Raw genomic sequence first — 19,424 nt, forward strand, 5'->3', positions numbered from 1 at the left:
AGACTATAAGAAATAAAGAAAGCAACTCACTTAAAAACAATTCAGCAATATGACAAATTTTCTTTATATAGAATCAGAATCTGCTTTGTCAGAGTTCCTTTATGTGCTAGAAGTGTGATTTTCAGACTGTTCCTCCATACAATGGCAGTGAATGGAGAGATAAAAAAAAAAACACAATTCCCCAGTCTCCTTTACTGGAGCAACAGATCACAGAATCACTGATTTGGGGGTTTTATCATGGAGGAAGAGACACAACCCAAGGTACTACCAAAGTTCAACAGACCTTTAAGTACATTTTGCTGAAATATTGCACTTACTGTAAATCACATCCATTACAGAGTACAGATGTTGTAGTTTTTCCATACTACTACCAAAGTTCAACAGCACTTTAAGTAATTTCAGTGAAAATGAGTCCAGGAATCAGCTGTGAATCAGCAGAATTCAAACCTAAACCTTCCATTACATAACAGTGAAGCTGCTGGAGGTCAGGGGACCGGCCTGAAGTCGACTCGGGGTCACGTCCTGAGAAAGCTGGAACCCCCGTCCCGCTGCCCTGCTGACAAACCTTTGTAGCGCAGGCAGTAAACCATCACTAATGAACTTTACAGGAGGCAGTGACACCTCGACCTTTGACCTTACAGTTCACACAGCAGTAGAAGAGATCATAGAGCTAAAACAAGCATTCCCTGTCCCATTCTGTCAGACAGAAACAGCTTTATATCTATCTATCTATCTATCTATCTATCTATCTATCTCATTTATATCAAGTAAACTCAGATTGTGTTTATTCAATTAGCAGCATGTTGTATAAGATGGGGCAGATTTTCTTTTTCTAGTTTTTTAAAAATCAAAGCTAACAAAAATGATACAACATGAAAGGAAAATAAAACAACATTCCAAATTCCAAAAAGTAACTAATAACGGATCACAACAATTAGAAAATGAATGCGTTGAATTATCAGTTACCAAAAGAGTAATCTGAGTATTCTAACATGTTAACAAAGTAAATAACAAAGTAACTAGTAACCCCAAACACAATCTATCTATCTATCCATCTATCTATCTATCTATCTATCTATGGATCAGTTAATCAACAATTTTATTAATGGATCCATGCATCCTTCAGAAATTACAGATATTATTGAGGCCAATAAAGAAAAGAAAAACATTTACTTCACACGCTGATCCACGTTTATCATTCTCAGTTCATTTCCTATTGATAACAGTTAACAGATAACAGATAAGGAGGGCCGTGGAAACACTGTGTGTGTGTGTGTGTGTGTGTGTGTGTGTGTGTGTGTGTGTGTGTGTGTGTGTGTGTGTGTGCAGGACAGGACAGCAGGACAGAAGTCAGTTTGCTGTTTGTGTTTCCAGCAGCGGGCGGCTGCTGGACGGACCGGAGGAGCTGGGAGCCTGTCAAGGTGCTGTGGACCCAAACCTCCAGGGTCCAGAGAGGAATGTTACCACATCTGCTGCTGCCATTACTGGCAAACAACACGCACACACACACACACACACACACACACACACACACACACACACACACACACACACACACACACACTATATAGTATACACAATGTTGGATAAGACATGTTCCCTTTCCCTACCCTCTATAACAACAGCAGAGGTTGTCCAAAAAACAATAGAAACGAAATCCACTGGATTTAAAATGAACTAAGTCCAGTGGATTTTGTTTCTATTGTTTTTTTTCAACCGTACCTGGAACTAACTAACAAACCCTGGAAAGCATAATTAGTAAACAGTGTTGTATGGAAACTATAATGATTTAATCTCTGTCAATCAGCATGCAGAATGGGGTGATATGAACAAATTAGTATTGAGTATGAAGAAAACAGAGGTAATGCTCATGGGTTCTGTGAGGAAAAGTCAGTTACGGCCCAGTTTATGACTAAGCCGATGGCACTAAGTAAGCAGGTAGAGGAGAATAGACTTAGAGCTAAATACCTATGAAGGTACTGAGACAAGGCTCAGGCCCTGATTGGGGGTCAAGTGAACTGTTGAGCAAAAATTAATCTTAGATGTCCACATGATACTCCTGCAGTAGAACGACAAAACATTCTGCAGTGGTCATCGGTCACACATTTGACAGACAAAAGAGTTCTCCGTGCTTTTTATAACTTGCAAATGAAAAAGAGGCCGAGGCTATTTATTAATCAGCAGATTCCAGCAAGTGAAGCACAGATATTCAGTTGGAACAAGAGCAGCAAACACAACCAGGGACGAGACTATCAACTGGGAGAGGTGGATCCTTATTGTGCTGTAAGTTACGGAACAGTTTACCTGAACCTACTAGGAGCTTCCTGAAGAGTCAAGTATCAAAGGCATGTTAAAGGACATTTTAAGTAAATCGGTTCTCAGAATGATTATAGAGGTGGTCACATCACAACTGTGATATTCATGATCAGGTGCAGTCACAGGAATGTATATACTTAATATCACATTACATTTGGATATTGTAATTATTGGATTGTGAAAATGACTATATTACTACAGTTTCCAGTCAAAAAAGTCACGGACCAACCAACCAACCAATAAACCAATTAATCATCCAACCACCAATAAATCAATTAACTAGCCAATCAACCAACTAACCAACCAACCAATAAACAAATTAACCAACCAAGCACCAATAAATCAATTAACTAACCAATCAACCAACCAACCAATCAACCTACCAATCAACAAACCAACTGACCAACCAATCAACAAATCAATTAACCAACCACCCATCAACCAATTAACTAACCCACCGACCAACCAACCAAACAACCAATCAATCAATCAATCAGTCAATCAATCAATGAAACAACCAATCAACCAACCATATTTATATTCTTGGTGTATCTACAGTTTGAAGCCTTATGCTTTTGAACATTTGTGTCATTTTAGTTTGATCCTTGTATCAACTGTATTGGTATTAGTGCCAGCAGTATGTGGGGTGGACAGCGTCGTCCAATCAGAAGCCTCAGCACCACTCTTCCCTGTTCCTTGGACTTTCCAACCAAGTGGGGGAGGGGGGGGGGAGAGGGGGGGTTGGATATAAAACCCAAAGCAGGGGAGGAAAGACTTGAAACAGTCTGCTGGAGCCCAGCTGGCCTCCTGTGAGTCTGGAGGAGGACAGAGACGAGCAGAAGACAGAAGAGACCGGAGCTTCATCCTGCAGCAGATCAAACCATGATGAGGATCCTGCTGCTGATCGCTGCGTTCTGCTCACACACTGCAGCCAGCCAGAGAGGTGAGCCCAACTTCACTTTAATATTAATATTATTATTATTATTATTTAATATTTAACATCAACACCTTTCTGACTCATTTACCTGTGAGCATGTGGAGTTAGGATGAAGAAAAAAATAAGATGAAACTTTATTGATCGGTTTTCGGGAAATTGGATCATTGCAGCATTAAGAGAAAAGGGGAAAATTTAAAGCACAAAAATAGCTATAAAATAAGCAATGAAAGCAATACAAAAAATAAAAAAATACAATAGAAACAACAGTGGCATTATATAAACATTTGATGCTGACAATTTGAACACAGACTGAAGACTGTGAAAGAGTATGAATTTACTAATGTATGGATTTACTTATAGTTGCCTCTTTACTCTTTACTTATGTAAATATGGATTACTAAAAATGAAATATGTGCTATATACATAAATGTAGGTAAGTTAGTATGTATATATATAAGTACGTATAAACACAAATTGATTGACATACTGAATATCAAGCTCTTATTGGAATGTCAGGTTCACATGCAAAAAATTTACAAAAATGAGAAATAACAGAAGTAAAATGTGTAGGAATTGTGAGAAAATGAAAAATGGGAAACGGTCTGAAAAATCCTTTGAATTAGGAATTTCTTTTGCTCATAAAAAAAGTATCCGGTTGTTTTTACACTCATTCACAATCTCAGAAATGAAAACGAGTATTCAACAGGTTTTGAAAAGCTCAGAAGACACCAGAGCTGCAGTGTTCTGGATGAAGTAAATCGTCATGCAAAACCTTATTTTCTCAAGCCCACTGTTGTTGTTGTTACAGATGTCACTTTCACACAATGAGAAAATCAATCAGAGAGCTTTCTGCTGTAAAATGACTCATTTACCTTTGTGTCATCAGTGTGTGATTCACCTCCAGCATCTGTCAGCTCTGCAGAGGTTTTTTTCTTCTCCTGTGGAATTCATTCAGTAAACAGAGATGCTGCTAATGTGAAGAACACACTTCCTCTGCTTCACGCTCAGAGACTTCTGCCCTATACAGCTCCCCGGGGGGTGAGGGTGTGTGTGTGTGTGTGTGTGTGTGTGTGTGTGTGTTGTGGGGAGCGAAGGGGGGGGGGGTCAGTTACTACAGTCAACATGGCAGCTGTCTGACCGGAGCTGCTGCAGCATCTTATCCAGCTAGCAGCGAACCTCCCTGGGGTAAATAAGTAAATCCATAAATTGAACTTCCAGAGGATCCATACTGACAAGATGTGATGCTGCTGATCTGTTGAGCCTTTCGGGTGCCATCACACCTACAGTTCACTTTGTTTGGTTCATTTAGATTAACACTGTCCAATTACAAGTGAACCAAGGCTTTTAAACAAAAGTCACATGACTCACAAGTAGCTCTTTTATTGGACAGAGTGTTGGTGACCTGTCATCCTGCAGGTTAGAGGTTTTGGCAGCGAGGGAGTCAAAACAAATCTGATTCCAGTTCCTGTAACTTCAGCTCAGCATGATGGACTTTGGCTGTTTGCTGTAATTTACCTTCTCAGTTTTCCCTCAGTTCATTTTGTTTTGCTCGGCTTTCCAAGCATGAGGAACTGCTGGCTATCAGATGTCAACATCCATCTCCCTCTACCCATAATCCCTTGTGTTTTGTGGTCATTTCATGTCATTGGCTGGATTACGTTCTCACGCCTAACGAACCACACTGCAGTTCTCTTGTTAGAGGACTGAGACTCTCTGTGCCGTTATTTGGTGCCACCAGAGTTCAAAGGTCATCGTTCTCACCTGGAAAAAACAAACTGAACTGAAGGAGGAAACACTGCAGAGTTCAGATAAAGAGCTGGTATGGAGCCGAGCCAGCAGGACCCCCCGGCGTTCAGCTCCTTCTAGCACGCAAGCTCCAAAAATGTATCTTCCAGAAAATCTTTTATCGTTCCATATCTGGAAAATCGGTTTTGCGGCCGCATCAAAAAGACGTTGACTCAAATACCTGGCTCTGCTCAGTGTCAGCGACTGCTTGTGTATTGGATGTAATTCAGTCGTGCGGCGGTTGAGGAATGCCAGGTCTGGGACTTGGTGTGTGTGTGTGTGTGTGTGTGTGTGTGTGTGTGTGTGTGTGTGTGTGTGAAGCGGGGGGTTGAAACAGAGATGAGGCGGTGAGGATGATGGATGGACAGGCAGTGGATCATGTTGTTGCGTAGAGAGACATCTGTTTTATGAATCTTCTGCGTCAGGGTCTTCAGGATTTAATTTACTTCTCTGACCTTTCAATTAAGAGTCTTCTCCTTCTCGTTGAGTTTGGATGTTATTTGGATCTTTGTCGTCTGGATTTTTATTTAACTCTTTTTTTTTGGCATGAAAAAGACCCTTGTATCAGATGCTCAAATTGTATTTATTTAGATTAGATCAGATTATTTCTCTCTCTGTTTTCAGTGTTTTCATTATTTTTGCAAAAAACCTAAATGTTATTTTCACCAGTTGTGTCACATTTTGGGACAAAGTATTCAACATTTTTACTTCAGTTATTTTAAAATGGGTTTTAAGCATTGTTAGCATTCCTCACTGAAACCAATATAGGCACCAGTTGCACAATAAGGCAACTTGCAGCTAGCAGTAAAAATAATCATTAGTTTCACTGAGAAATGACAACGAGCTATATCAGTTTTTGATCAGGGAAGTGCCAGTCGGCTACAGAAGCTTTTCCTTAGTGCCTGGCAAAGACAAATAACAGACTGAGGGTAAAGTTTAAATATGTTTATGTACAGGCTGATTCATCTGGGAAATCAGTTGATTAGAGTACAAATGGTTGTGTAATGTGTGAATCTGTTGACGTTCCTTTGCTGATGGATCAATGTTTTCTTTTCTGATCAGATGGGGAAATTATCAGTCAGATCAAAGGGACGAACCTGGCCCTGGCTGAGATCAAAGAACTGCTGAAACAACAGGTGAGACAGCTTCAGAGTTGGTATGAAGTGAAGAGAAAAGCCATGAATCTGTTCATAACACTGGTTATCTATGTGTACCTGAACACATCAGATGTGTTCAGGTACACATGGGACTGTAGGTATAGATGAGATAACTTAAATTCATCGCATGATATTTAAATATGTAGCTGATTCAATCCTCAAAAATATAGAAGAGCTATTAACTTAAATGTGTTTCCAAAATGAATTTTACTTTCATGCCAGCAATCACTTTAGTTCCTTTTTATCTTGTTTTGGAGTGAAACTTTCAGATCAGATTCAGTTTGATAACTGGTGTAAGCCCACAGGTCTGAATCAATTAATTCAATCAATCAATCAATGATACTTTACAGATAAAAGAGATAGTATTCCTGAAGAACACAGTGATGGAGTGTGAAGCCTGTGGTGAGTAGACCTTCAAGATAAATATGATATTCTATTAATGAGCTATTTTCATATAATATGATATTGATATATACAAATTATTATTATACATTTTGTATGTTTCTTCACCTGAGATAATTGAGTTAATACTGACCCTTTCTCTCTTCTCAGGGATGGGGGGGCTGCAGCCTCGCCCCTCCTGTGTGCCCAACCCCTGCCACCCCGGGGTGAAGTGTATGGAGACACCTCAGGGTGTGAAGTGTGGACCCTGTCCTGACGGCATGGTGGGCAACGGCACCCACTGCACTGATGTGGACGAGGTGAGCAGAGATATGAGTGGAAACTGTCGTAAAATGCATCATTTAACATTTGGGGATTTCATGAGATTCATACATTACTACATTTCTCAGAGGAGGAGCCACTCCCGAGTCAGAATAATCTCATTGGTTGAGTTAAATCTCAGTGTGCAGAGCCAAAAAAAACAACAGTTTTTCTGGCTCCAATCTGATTGTTGATATTAGTGGTTCACATTCACCATTATCATCCAAATAGACTCTTGTACCAGAGACAGATATGGATCACAACTGTGTGACTGTAACCTCTGTGTCTGCAGTGCTCGGTGATGCCGTGTCACATGGGCGTCCGCTGCATCAACACCTCCCCAGGTTTCCGCTGCGGCCCCTGTCCCGCTGGATACACCGGGCCCCAGGTGCAGGGGGTCGGCCTCGCCTACGCCACCGCCAACAAACAGGTCAGCATCACTAACACACTGCTGTTCAGTTAGGTTTAGAAGAGGAAGGAGAAAAATACAAAGAAGAAATTGATAATAATAAATAGAATAATTTATTATTATTATTAGTAGTATTATTATGAGTAGTAGTAGTAGTAGTAGTGGTAGCGTTATCATTATTATTGTTATTATCATTAGTAGTACTAGTAATGAAAATGGAACTTTATTGTGGTCTTTATTGTCCCCAAAGGAGAATTAATTATGCAGTAGATCAACATTCAATCAACTACAATAAGAGATCACATTAAGCAATCTATGTAATAAAAGCAAAAGAAAAAGAAAAAAGAAAATCATGCAGAATATACAAAATAATAAAATAACAAGAACTCAACACTTAAATCTGCGCCAGTCCTTTTATGAGATTATGGGAATTTGTGATACAAGTTCAGTTATTCCAGTCTTAACATGAAACTCTTCGGAGCCTGATGAGATCCAGTCCTTGGATATTATTTCTGTTTATTCGTCCCATGAAGGTCTGCAAGGACATCAATGAGTGTGAAGGTCCCAAGAACGGAGGGTGTGTGGAGAACTCAGTCTGTATGAACACTCCTGTGAGTATAAACACTGTTCTGATTTACAGCACATCAGTGATCAGGTTTCATGTTTCATGTAGGAAGTGTCTGTACACTTCCTACATGAAACATGAAACCTGATATAGCTGCACCATAGCCTAAAGGTGCAGGACGGGAAGCATTGCCCATAGGAAAAAAAATGACCTTGACACACTTCAAATTATTGAGTGAAATTTTTTGCAGATTGTAGTTTTAGTTGTACAAAAATTTCTCAGAGGCAGAGTTTCTCTGGAGGCAGAAATAATCTGATTGGTTGAGTTAAACCTCAGTGGGCGGAGCCAAACAAAACGTTTTTCAGAGTGCAAGTTAGCTAACTGGCAAACTTGAATGGCAAAGAAGGTTCTCTGGTCAAAATATAAATAAAAATATAAATGCCAATGACTTCTTTTATTATTCATTTATGACCATGGCATTCATAATGTTGAAAGTCAGCAGCTAGCTTACCTAGATAGCGATAAGCTAGTATGGCTAGTTTGAACTTGGAAGGTCAGCTAGCTAACTAGCTAACCTAGATAACTTAGTATGGCTAGATTGTATTTAGTAGCAGAGCGCTAGGCTTCATAATATTAGCTTCCTCCTCTCTTAACCTCCTGTCTTTTTCACTGGGCTTCAGTTTAATGTCACTTAGCCAGAAAAATGGTGGTTCTTTGGCTCCGCCCACTGAGGTTTAACTCAACCAATGAGATTATTTCTGATTTCATTATTTCTAAGCAGAAATAATGCTCTGTAGTTATAAAACAGACCTCTGCTCTAGTTGTACTGTATAATTACAACTCCAATCTGCCCATTTACAGATGTAGATAATACATACAGAACAGAATGTGATGATCTATGTCCTTGCTAGCTGTCCCCATATGAGTGATATGAGGGATGTGATGTGTGTGTTGCCAGGGCTCGTTCAGGTGCGGTCCCTGTAAGACGGGCTACGTTGGGGACCAGCGGCGTGGCTGTAAGCCTGAGAGAGCCTGTGGGAACGGCCAGCCCAACCCCTGCCACGCCAGCGCCGACTGTATCGTCCACCGCGAGGGGATGATCGAGTGTCAGGTGGAAAAAATAAAACCAACTACTTTTTCTCCTCAGTTGTTATTTCTGAAAGCTGCACTAGGCAACTTCACACTCAGGGATAACTGTTTGAATTTTTGAACGTTTAAAGGACTTCTTTACCCAGAGATGATGTAACGTGTACACCTCAGACCTAAATTTCTTCTTGGGTCGGAGATGGTGAAATTTTTTTTTGCAGCAGGTCTGTACCCCAACACCTTACATGGATTTGGATAAATTGGGTGAATCTACAGCGTCTCAATTAATAGGGATGGGACACTCTCCTGTGTTGCAGTCCCAGTTTGTGATTTAGCCTGATAAGACAGGAGTATTTTTACGTACAAATCTTGGCTAGTGCAGCTTTAACCCAGCTTGTCTCGTCATAAATGATCATGGCAGTGAGTGACACAGGAATATATATCACATGTACTGTCAGGACCCTGTTGGTTGCTTGTAATGTTGTAAATCTATAAATCAAAGCTTATTCTACTGTTACGCTCAGGATGAGAGCGACAGCTACAGCCTTAAAATATACGAGTTAGTATAAATGTAGTGGAGGTTTCACAAAGCTGTTAAACCCATCATGAAGAAGTTTAAACATTTCTTACTCACCACTGAAATATTTCACTTTGCGTGCTCGTTCCAGGTCTTTTGATATCGAAGCTCTGTTTGAGCAATTATGCACATTGGATACTGTATGCAGTACATAACTGAGGCAATGAGCAGAGTCTGTACAGTAGATGAAACGTTTTCCATCCTCACAGTGTGGAGTCGGATGGGCTGGCAACGGCTACCTCTGCGGGCCTGATATTGACATCGACGGTTTCCCTGATGAGAAGCTGGAATGTCCTGAGAGGAACTGTGCCAAGGTGAGGCTCTTCTAAAAGTCTTTGAAAAATAATGAGACGAGAAACAGTCATAAGCAAAGACAGATCAGAATGTAGTCATCTGCAAAGAATAAAATATTGACACATTTATAGATGTGAAATATTTATAGTCTGTTATCCGTAGCAGTGTTTCCCCTAAAATTTTATTCTTTGTAGGATGGAAAATCATCTGAAACAGCATTTAGACCATCATGGGACACTAAAACTCTCCTTTGAAACCCAGACGAATGAAATGATTTTAGTGTTAGCAGCTCTTTAATGCAGAGTGACCCACCACACCTATTCAATGGTAGGGAAACTGATCCATTGTAGTGTATGGGATGCATTGTGCCTTTGCATTCAATGTGAGGTCTGTTGTTCTTGTGTGCCAGTTGTAACGTTGTCAATGTCTTTGCACCAATACCTCCAAGACAAATTCATGTACATTTATTTTTGGTTTTGGTACTTCTCTCTTGTAGTCTAGTCTAAAGTGACTGTATTTCTTTTAAGGATAACTGCCTCACTGTGCCCAACTCTGGTCAAGAAGATGCAGACAAAGATGGAATAGGAGACGCCTGTGATGAGGATGCAGATGGCGATGGGATTCTCAACACACAGGTTCATGCATCACCATTCCTCAGTGACAGATATTGTGCCGGGCTAAAACTATAGAAAACATAATTAAAGGTGTGTAATAAACCTTAGGCCTTAGGATAAAAGAGTTTAGGCAAACTGGATGCAGCAGAGTAGCGTTTTGCTGCCTCCACCTTTAAACCGTTCTGGTCCAGAGTCACGAGGTCTGAGTACTGCATCCAAGATACAATAACCACATGACGGGAATTCATTAATCACAGCAAAGGACTTGGACAACTATGGGTGAGATAACACAGGCCCCATTTTCTCCTGTTACAAAGAGGATTTTGCTACAGAAGTGCATTTGTTTCTCTTTCTTTGGCTTTACTGAAGAGGATAAACATGACCGTCTGCCATCTCTGAAAGCTTTAGCTCCGTTTGCTCTGGAAGAACAGAACCTCTTCCTGTTTTGTGCTGTAAAGCGATCCAGCAGATTTCCCTCCAGATCCACCAGGTGGAGAAACAATGGAGGATGCAGAGTAGAGGCTGATAGAGGCTGACTGGCTTATAGACAATGGTCTTGTTTGTTTACAGTAATTATACTTATGTCTCAAAATTAATGTGGTAATTATTTATTGATGTTAAATTGCTGCAGATGGCACCTTTAAATGAAAAACCCGCACTTGCAACCCTCAAAATTATTAAAAGGGTAAAGAAAAAAATGAATGAATGCATGAAATACTGTGTATTGTGTCACCAGACTTTAAAGCTGCTTGTTTGACAGGACAACTGTGTGCTGGTGCCCAACGTGGACCAAAGGAACGTGGATGAGGACGACTTTGGCGATGCCTGCGACAACTGCCGCGCCGTCAAGAACAACGACCAGAAGGACACAGACGTGGACAGATTTGGTGATGAATGTGATGAAGATATCGATGGCGATGGTCAGTATGCCATCTGGGTGATTTAATAAACTCAACAACCTATGAATATCAGAGTCATTAATCTATATTGAAAGCCCAAATCATTAATTGCAGAATGGGGCCCCATGTTGCAACACTGTCAGTCCGATACTGACTTTGTTTATGTTTTGATTTATTTTAATGATGTTTTTTACACTTGAAAATTGAGTAATTGAGATTTAAGGACTGATATAAGATATAATATATAATATGATATAAGAACTGACAGTATGTAATAGATAATCAATTTTAAAATGGGTTAAAATTGATTTTGAGGCTGTAAAAGACAAATTTGCAATAAAAAATGTGCCTGTATTTGCAAACCTTGATATAAAACAGACCAGTATTTTGAGTTGAGTGAAATTCTTGATTGGAGTTTTAAGACTATAGGTGACTGCTACATGTTACTTAACATTCATGACTCTCCCATCCACCACCCCCACCCGCCAACTGCTGCTAATGCACTCCAACACTTTATTACATACATCTAACTTTTTCTGCAATACCTTTTTATTATCTTGTTTTTATCTTATGTTGTTTTTACCTTGTTCTCTATTGCTGCTGGTCACTGAGAGTTACCAAACATAATTTCGTTGTATGCCTACAATTACAAATAAAGTGTCTTAATCTTAATCTTAATTCACTAATGTCCACTTCAATCTCAGGAATCCTCAATCACATGGATAACTGCAAAAGGGTTCCCAACGCCGACCAGAGAGATCGTGACGGAGACAAAGTGGGAGACGCCTGTGACAGCTGTCCTTATGTCCCCAACCCTGACCAGGTGACCCATGCTGTTCTCAGCCCATGACTATGTACTATTCAAGCACTCATTACCATGGGCTACAGAGTTGAAGAATTTAGTTAAAGTCACTAACCTGGTAGAAACACTATACTTCCTCTAAATCAACAGCGTGCTTTTGAAATTAGTTTGATTGGACATCTGTTGGGCTAAGGCTGATAGTAACTCATGTCATCTTGCTCAGCTGGATGTGGACAATGACTTGATTGGAGACCCATGTGACACCAACAAAGACAGGTATTGTTTCACCTAATCAATCACAATCTGTGTCACCCTTATGTATCATTGTCACTGCTGTAATTAGCATGCTAAAGACCTACAGTAAATCTGCATGTGCTGACAAAGTCTCTGTTGTCCAGTGACGGGGACGGTCATCAGGACTCTCGGGACAACTGCCCCGCCGTCATCAACAGCTCCCAGCTGGACACCGACAAGGACGGCAAGGGAGACGAGTGTGACGACGATGACGACAACGACGGCATCCCCGACCTGCTGCCGCCCGGTCCCGATAACTGCCGTCTGATCCCCAACCCCCTGCAGGAAGACTCTGACGGTGGGTACCGTAAAATTGCGGGTACCCTAAATTGTGTCTTCTAAATTGTGTCTTCTAAGTTCTTCTAAGTGGTAATCCTCGAAAATCCTACTTCCCATTGATCACCTGTCAACAGTGTGGGCAGAGCTTGGATTTTCTGTTGATGCAGTTTGAGTTTCTCTTTTCTTTGTCTCTTCAGCCATGGTGGCCATCACTGCTCATGCTAACTACCCAGTTCTTCTTCTTCTGTTTGTTCCAAACAAACCGGAAATGTAAAACGCATCACTTCCTGTGCGCAAGAGGATTTTTTCCCAGGAAAGACCGACCAGACACCAGCTGTTTAGAACAGACAGTGGAGAAGATTTCATGAACTGAGTATAGATTGGATCAAGGTTGTGTTGGAGCAATCAGTCGTAGATAGTAGCAAAAGGAATATTTACTTTAATGAAAATGTTGCAGATTAGTTGATTTTGGGTTAGGCTAATTCCCACTTTAACTTTTTATAATGGCTGTTGAAGAATACTAAATGACTAAGTTGTACACAAACTGCTTAGTCCCAGTCCAGAGCAGAGCTTTTATATAAACTATGTGTTTATTGTTTACCATATTGTTATATCAATCGGCAATAGATAGTTGCAAAACGGACATTTATTTATATGTAAAATGTCACAGATTATTATTTAATGTAGTATGTTACTGTTACTGTTAAGTTGTTATGTAAGCTGTGAGCAGGTTAAGCATGATTATATAAGCTCATAGTCATCTATCTATCTATCTATCTATCTATCTATCTATCTATCTATCTATAATATATAATATAATTCACCATGTATCTTTCCTCTTTCCCAGGCGACGGTGTGGGCAACGTATGTGAGAAAGACTTTGATAACGACACCATAGTGGACACCATCGACGTCTGTCCAGAGAACGCCGAGGTCGCCCTCACCGACTTCAGGGAGTACCAGACCGTCGTTTTAGACCCGGAGGGAGACGCTCAGATCGACCCCAACTGGGTGGTGCTGAACCAGGTGAGTACCAAGTGACTAGACCATTGACTAATGGTTGCAACATGCTCAACATACTCTTAGTCTGAAATATTTTCCCTTAAACCAACTTGTTTTTTTCTGCAGGGAAGAGAGATTGTCCAAACGATGAACAGTGATCCTGGGCTGGCTGTCGGTAGGAGCATTACATCTGCTATTTGGTGGAAACTTTTATCCAAAGTGACTTTCAATATCATGAGTGCATGCATTTTTAGCATGGGTGGCCCCAATGGGAATTGAACCCCTAACCCTAGCAGTGTCAGTGCCTTGCTCTGCCTGTTGACTGGAACACAGGATATTAATTAGCCAGGTAGCTAAACAGGCTACATATCCAGCTGATCAGCAGATAGGGGTTTTATTTATATAACCACTAGTCCATACCCAGGGATGCGCGCGCCACAACTCTGCGCAGACTTGCCAAAAATACACATAAACAGCGTAAATTTGGGAAAATTGAAAAATCAGCTTCGTCAGTCCCTGCCTATGCCAATGCTCAATGCCCATGTGCAGTTTCAGGTTTATTGGCCAACCCATTGAGGAGCAAAATGGATGCAGACAGACAGACAGACAGACAGAGTTTTCCTCATTTTATAGTAGTATAGTAGGATTTCTTGGAGGCAGAGCTGCTCGAGGCAGAAATAATCTGATTGGATGAGTTGAACCTCATTGGGTGGATCCAAAGTTTAGCCACAGTTTAGTTGTCTGGCTAAGTTTCACGCTAGACCAGTAAAAAAGGCAGTAACATACAGCACAGAGCAGTAGGTGAGGGAGCCAAGACCTGCCGGAGCCAATGGGAGGATTATCCACGTGGCAAAAATCTGCTAAACCAGACAAGTTGAACTCCAATCCACCACAGATCCAGTCCTTACTAAGAATTTAGAACTATCTACAATCAAATACAAAATCAGATCTACTGAAGATGGTGCTTGAACACCTTGTATTGTGGCAATTGCCTCTGAATTTTGTATAAAAGACCCACCTGGTAAATAAATCTCAAAAAGTTAAGGCATCATCAATAGCTAATCAAAGGGGAATAACACTATAATAACTAAATTAGGTGCTCTTGTACCCCTGCATTTCTCAATCTCTAATTGTGAATCTTCATTACAGAGTCACACCAAATCATAGCTCCATTGAGAATGAATAGGAAAAAAACAGTGATTTTGAGTGTGTCCACAATGATTTCTTGGAGATGAGGGTTCATTTTCAGGTTTCCTTGATCCATTGAAACAAACCCCTGTATCTTAGCTTTTAGGGGAAAGTTCTTTATCTTTGCCAACTCCACTCTCCTCAGCTATAAAAACACAACGTAAATCAGTTCTTAAATTGAGTGTTATTTCCCTTTGACCAGCACTTCTCAGTCCATCAAAAAGACACCTGACCTCGTGCTGTGTGCAATATTTTCTACACCTATAGGTTACACTGCCTTCAGCGGAGTGGATTTTGAAGGGACGTTTCATGTAAACACGGTAACGGACGACGACTACGCGGGTTTCATCTTCGGGTACCAGGACAGCTCCAGCTTCTACGTGGTGATGTGGAAACAGGTGGAGCAGATCTACTGGCAGGCAAACCCCTTCAGGGCCGTGGCCGAGCCGGGCATCCAGCTCAAGGTACCGGTCCACCTACGTAAAGTCATATTTACATTTCAGACACGTACCTGAAAGTGCCTTACAATGAGTGGGGAGGGATTGGCTCAGTGTCTTACGCAGGATACATGGCTGTAGTTCAAACCTGTGATCTTAGTTTTAGTATACAAACATTTCTCTTGAGATGAACCTCAATGGCTGGAGGTTAGCTAATGTCTCTCACCTAAGTGAAAATGGCCTACTTTTAAAAAAAAAAACTTTTACATTTTCTTTTAAATGTGATTTTAATGCACTTTCACTTTTCTTCATCTTTTTAATCTTTCTGTCTTTTTATCTATGTCTTTATTTCTATTTTATGTAAAGCACTTTGAATTGCCATTGTGTGTGAAATGTGCTATTTAAATAAACTTGCCTTGCTTTGCCTTATTTAAGTGAAATAAATACATAATCAAATACATGCACAAACATCTCATGCACAAACTGCCATAAAAATCTGCCATCATTAGGACCAAAGCATTGAGAAATATGTTAGAAAGTAGACTTGGACTTCTTGTGATCTGTGGCTTTCACCAGGCTGTCAAGTCGGACACGGGGCCCGGTGAAAACCTGAGGAACTCCCTGTGGCACACCGGAGACACCAGCAACCAGGTGAAGCTGCTGTGGAAAGACGCCAGGAACGTGGGCTGGAAGGACAAGACTTCCTACCGCTGGTTCCTCCAGCACCGGCCGGCCGACGGCTACATCAGGTACTGACTGAGTTAACAGAGCTTCATGTGGCAATTCAAGATCAATCAATCATGACCACAACCATTTTGAGACATTAGTATGATTACTGTAACCAAACAAGACCATCGCTGAGAAGCCCGTCAGCCTCTGTCAGCCTCTACTCTGCATCCTCCATTGTTTCTCCACCTGGTGGATTTGGAGGGAAATCTGCTGGATTGCTTTACGACACAAAACAGGAAGAGGTTCTGTTCTTCCAGAGCAAACAGACTTTTGAGTTTCTGGCAGCAGAAGGAGTGAAAGGCCGATGGTGGAAGGAGTGAAAGACCGATGGAAAAATCACTTCCAAAATGTTCATCCTCTTCAGGGAGGTGGAGGGGGGGCCAGGAAGCAATGGGGCTTATGGGAAATGTAGTCTTACTGTGGAGAATTGCTAGCACTAACAATACCATGAGATGGAGTCTACCAATTGTCTCCACCATGATCTAATTTGTTTACAGTAATTATACCAAGGTATCACAATTCATTTGACACTGATATATTGGTGTTTAAAATTATACATAGAGCACCTTTAATTATTGGCCCCAAAAAGCAGCATTCTCTCATTCTCTATTTGTACAGGAAAGAACATCATTGCAAAATGCATGTTGAAATTTGGCAGTGTAAAGTTTCTTCACTCACTGGCAGACACACGTATCATGTTAATTGCTAGGCTCCACCCCTCATTTTGGCATATATCCAATCCACCAAGCAACTTGTATTTCAGTAATTTTTTAAATTTTACAACTATTTTGGCTGTCTCGTTGTCTTCTTCCAATGCGAGGTGGTAGCAAACTCAGCACACGCCAGGATCCCCACATACAATGGATCCTTTCCCGCTGTATGATGTCAGTATCTGCTGTCTGTCGGTGTGCAGGGTGCGTTTCTACGAGGGTCCTCAGATGGTGGCGGACACAGGCATCATCATAGACACCACGATGAGAGGAGGCCGGCTGGGCGTCTTCTGCTTCTCCCAGGAGAACATCATCTGGGCCAACCTCCGCTACCGCTGCAACGGTGAGCGCTTCTGACCGCATGGTTGCCAAGTTTGAGCCTGCCAGTGTGAGAGACTCAAACCGGCAACCGTTTCCGTGTGACCAGACAGCTACCGGAAAGAGCTCTCCCTTCCCTCAACAACTATTTATTTTTGTTTTAACCTTTATTTATCCATGGAAAGCCGACTGAACACGTTTGCTCTTTTCCAGTGACTCCCTGCTTCACATTCACAGTTCCATACTTCCACATTTAGGAGCCGCCCAGTACAACCACAGTGTTCTACTGCTGGACACTGAGCAGTTGGGGGTTCAGTGCCTTGCTCAAGGGCACAATGACAGTAGTTGTTGAGCGAGGATGAGAGCGATACTCATTCACTTTTTCCATCCACATTTTCCCAGCCGGTCCAGGAATCCAAACCGGCAATCCTCCGGTTTTCCTTGGTTTGGTCCTCCACTGTCTTTACACATAATTTTTGCATGTGCCTGGATTGCTAGTCTTTGATTTATGATAAATTTCAAGCTTTGAGACTCTTCCCTCCTTACTGGAGTTAGAGAGTCTTGGACTTGGTGCACACAGCTTAAGAGTTTATTCTCACTGGAGGCTTTCAGTCTTAGAGCTAGTATCTCAGTTTCCTATAGATTTGATTCCTGCTCCCAGTGAGCAGCCAGTGTTAGTTCTGCCAACCCTCCGGTCACATTGCTGCTTCTCTGATCTCTGGCCTGCTGCCTGTGAGCCCTTGAGCAAAGCACTTAACCTCCAACTGAGCCAGTGAACTAGTCAGTGTCCACAAGCAGCAGACTGGTTGTACTGGGCGGCTCCCAGTGGGAATGTGATGAACTGTGTGAAGGTGAAGCAGAGTGATGTGTTGCTGGGAAATAACACGGTGCTCTTGACTTTCCGTGGATGAATAAAGGTTTCAGACATTTTCCTAAAGCCGTGCTTAACAAGGGTGCAGCAACACAATGTATGTACAAAGTTTACAAATGTAAATGTTTGTAATTACACTGTTATTAAACCCTGCCTACTTTATATATTGTAGATTTTCAAGAAGTGCTAACACAGCAGTAATGTGTACTTTGAATACTTTTCTGTAGGGTAATACACGGCCCATGGTTAAGCGACATTACGCTCAGTTATTACAAAGCCATTTAGTTGTAAATAACCCAATATTTAAAATGCAAAATAGAGGTATGACAAAAGTGATTTTCGTTCTCCTTAAGTGGGTATTTTCCTTTGAATTCTCACTTTTCATGAGCGTTAACACCACAAACAGCGACCTAACGTCTTATCGTCTCTCTGTCCAGATACTCTTCCTGAGGACTTCGACACCTACAGGCAGCAGCAGGTGCAGCTGGTGTCCTAATGAGACAGGAGCAGCGGTCGAGCCCAGGGGATTCTGGGAACACATTCCAACGCACAACTGGGTCTCAGAAAAATCAACAGTATGCAAAACTCTTGATGAAAAAAACGACCAGAAGTCTCTGAAAAATGAAAACCAACAAACTGTTCTCCAAAATCCAACAGTGATAAAGTGTTTTGTTGGATTGTTACCAAATAAGACGTTTCTTCTGTATGAATTTCGGTCTTAAATAATTTTGTCACAAAATATTGTCAATTGTATATTTACCTTTCAGTTTATCCTTTATGAAGAAAGAATTATTTCAAAGATTTAACTGTTGTGACTTATGAATAAAAGTGGATTTTGGTAAATTTGTATGTATTCTGAATCTCAACTCTTATTAGGTTTGCACAGCTGATCGTGCATATTCATATATCACGATTTTATTTTCCATAATCAATAATCATAGAATATTAGCATATCGGATGTGGTGAAATATTTAATTCAGAACGGCCGAGGTAGTTGAAAATCATGAACATGTTGATATAAGATGCAGAAAGTGCAGAAAAATAATTTTGTATCTCTACTCATCAAGGATAATTGAAACTAATTAATTATGACTACAATGTCTAGCAAAGTAATTGGGACTATAATTTTATCCATAATTATGCAGCCCTGCCTTATCTAATTTATTTTATTCTAAGTAGCAGACGTGATTTGTTTTGTTTTTAGTGGAAATCAAAATTCTGAACACAAATATTTTGAATACTGAAATGAATCCCAAGTCACAAGCATGCACATATCCAAAATAATCTTTTAAAAACGCATATGGAAATACAGATTACAAAATATAAACGATAACAAAGACAATATACAACAGGATTGAAACATCATGCATGTCCACATCCAGCACACCGCGATGCTGTAAAACCACACCGGACAGTTTTAATCATATTCTGCCAATCAAGACTATGTACAGAG

General features: G+C 40.8%; 1 protein-coding gene across 1 annotated transcript; it reads left to right on the forward strand.

Moving 5' to 3' along the window:
- The first annotated feature begins 3,198 nt into the window (after positions 1-3,198).
- Positions 3,199-18,467, forward strand: comp (cartilage oligomeric matrix protein). Its single transcript, XM_071524309.1, has 19 exons — positions 3,199-3,259; positions 6,101-6,174; positions 6,546-6,597; positions 6,748-6,896; positions 7,190-7,327; positions 7,840-7,917; positions 8,830-8,982; positions 9,744-9,848; positions 10,356-10,463; positions 11,203-11,362; positions 12,046-12,164; positions 12,367-12,419; positions 12,542-12,735; positions 13,564-13,742; positions 13,845-13,893; positions 15,174-15,370; positions 15,920-16,092; positions 16,986-17,125; positions 18,409-18,467. Exons 1-19 carry the CDS (start codon positions 3,199-3,201, stop codon positions 18,465-18,467), a joined length of 2,241 nt encoding a protein of 746 aa, XP_071380410.1.
- The last annotated feature ends 957 nt before the right edge of the window (positions 18,468-19,424 follow it).

The sequence above is a fragment of the Centroberyx affinis genome, unplaced genomic scaffold, assembly GCF_046629955.1.
Source record: "Centroberyx affinis isolate AG114_WGS23_722 - 3 ecotype Tasmania unplaced genomic scaffold, CSIRO-AGI_Caff_v1 ptg000106l_1, whole genome shotgun sequence".
In the NCBI taxonomy this organism is placed as follows: domain Eukaryota; kingdom Metazoa; phylum Chordata; class Actinopteri; order Beryciformes; family Berycidae; genus Centroberyx; species Centroberyx affinis.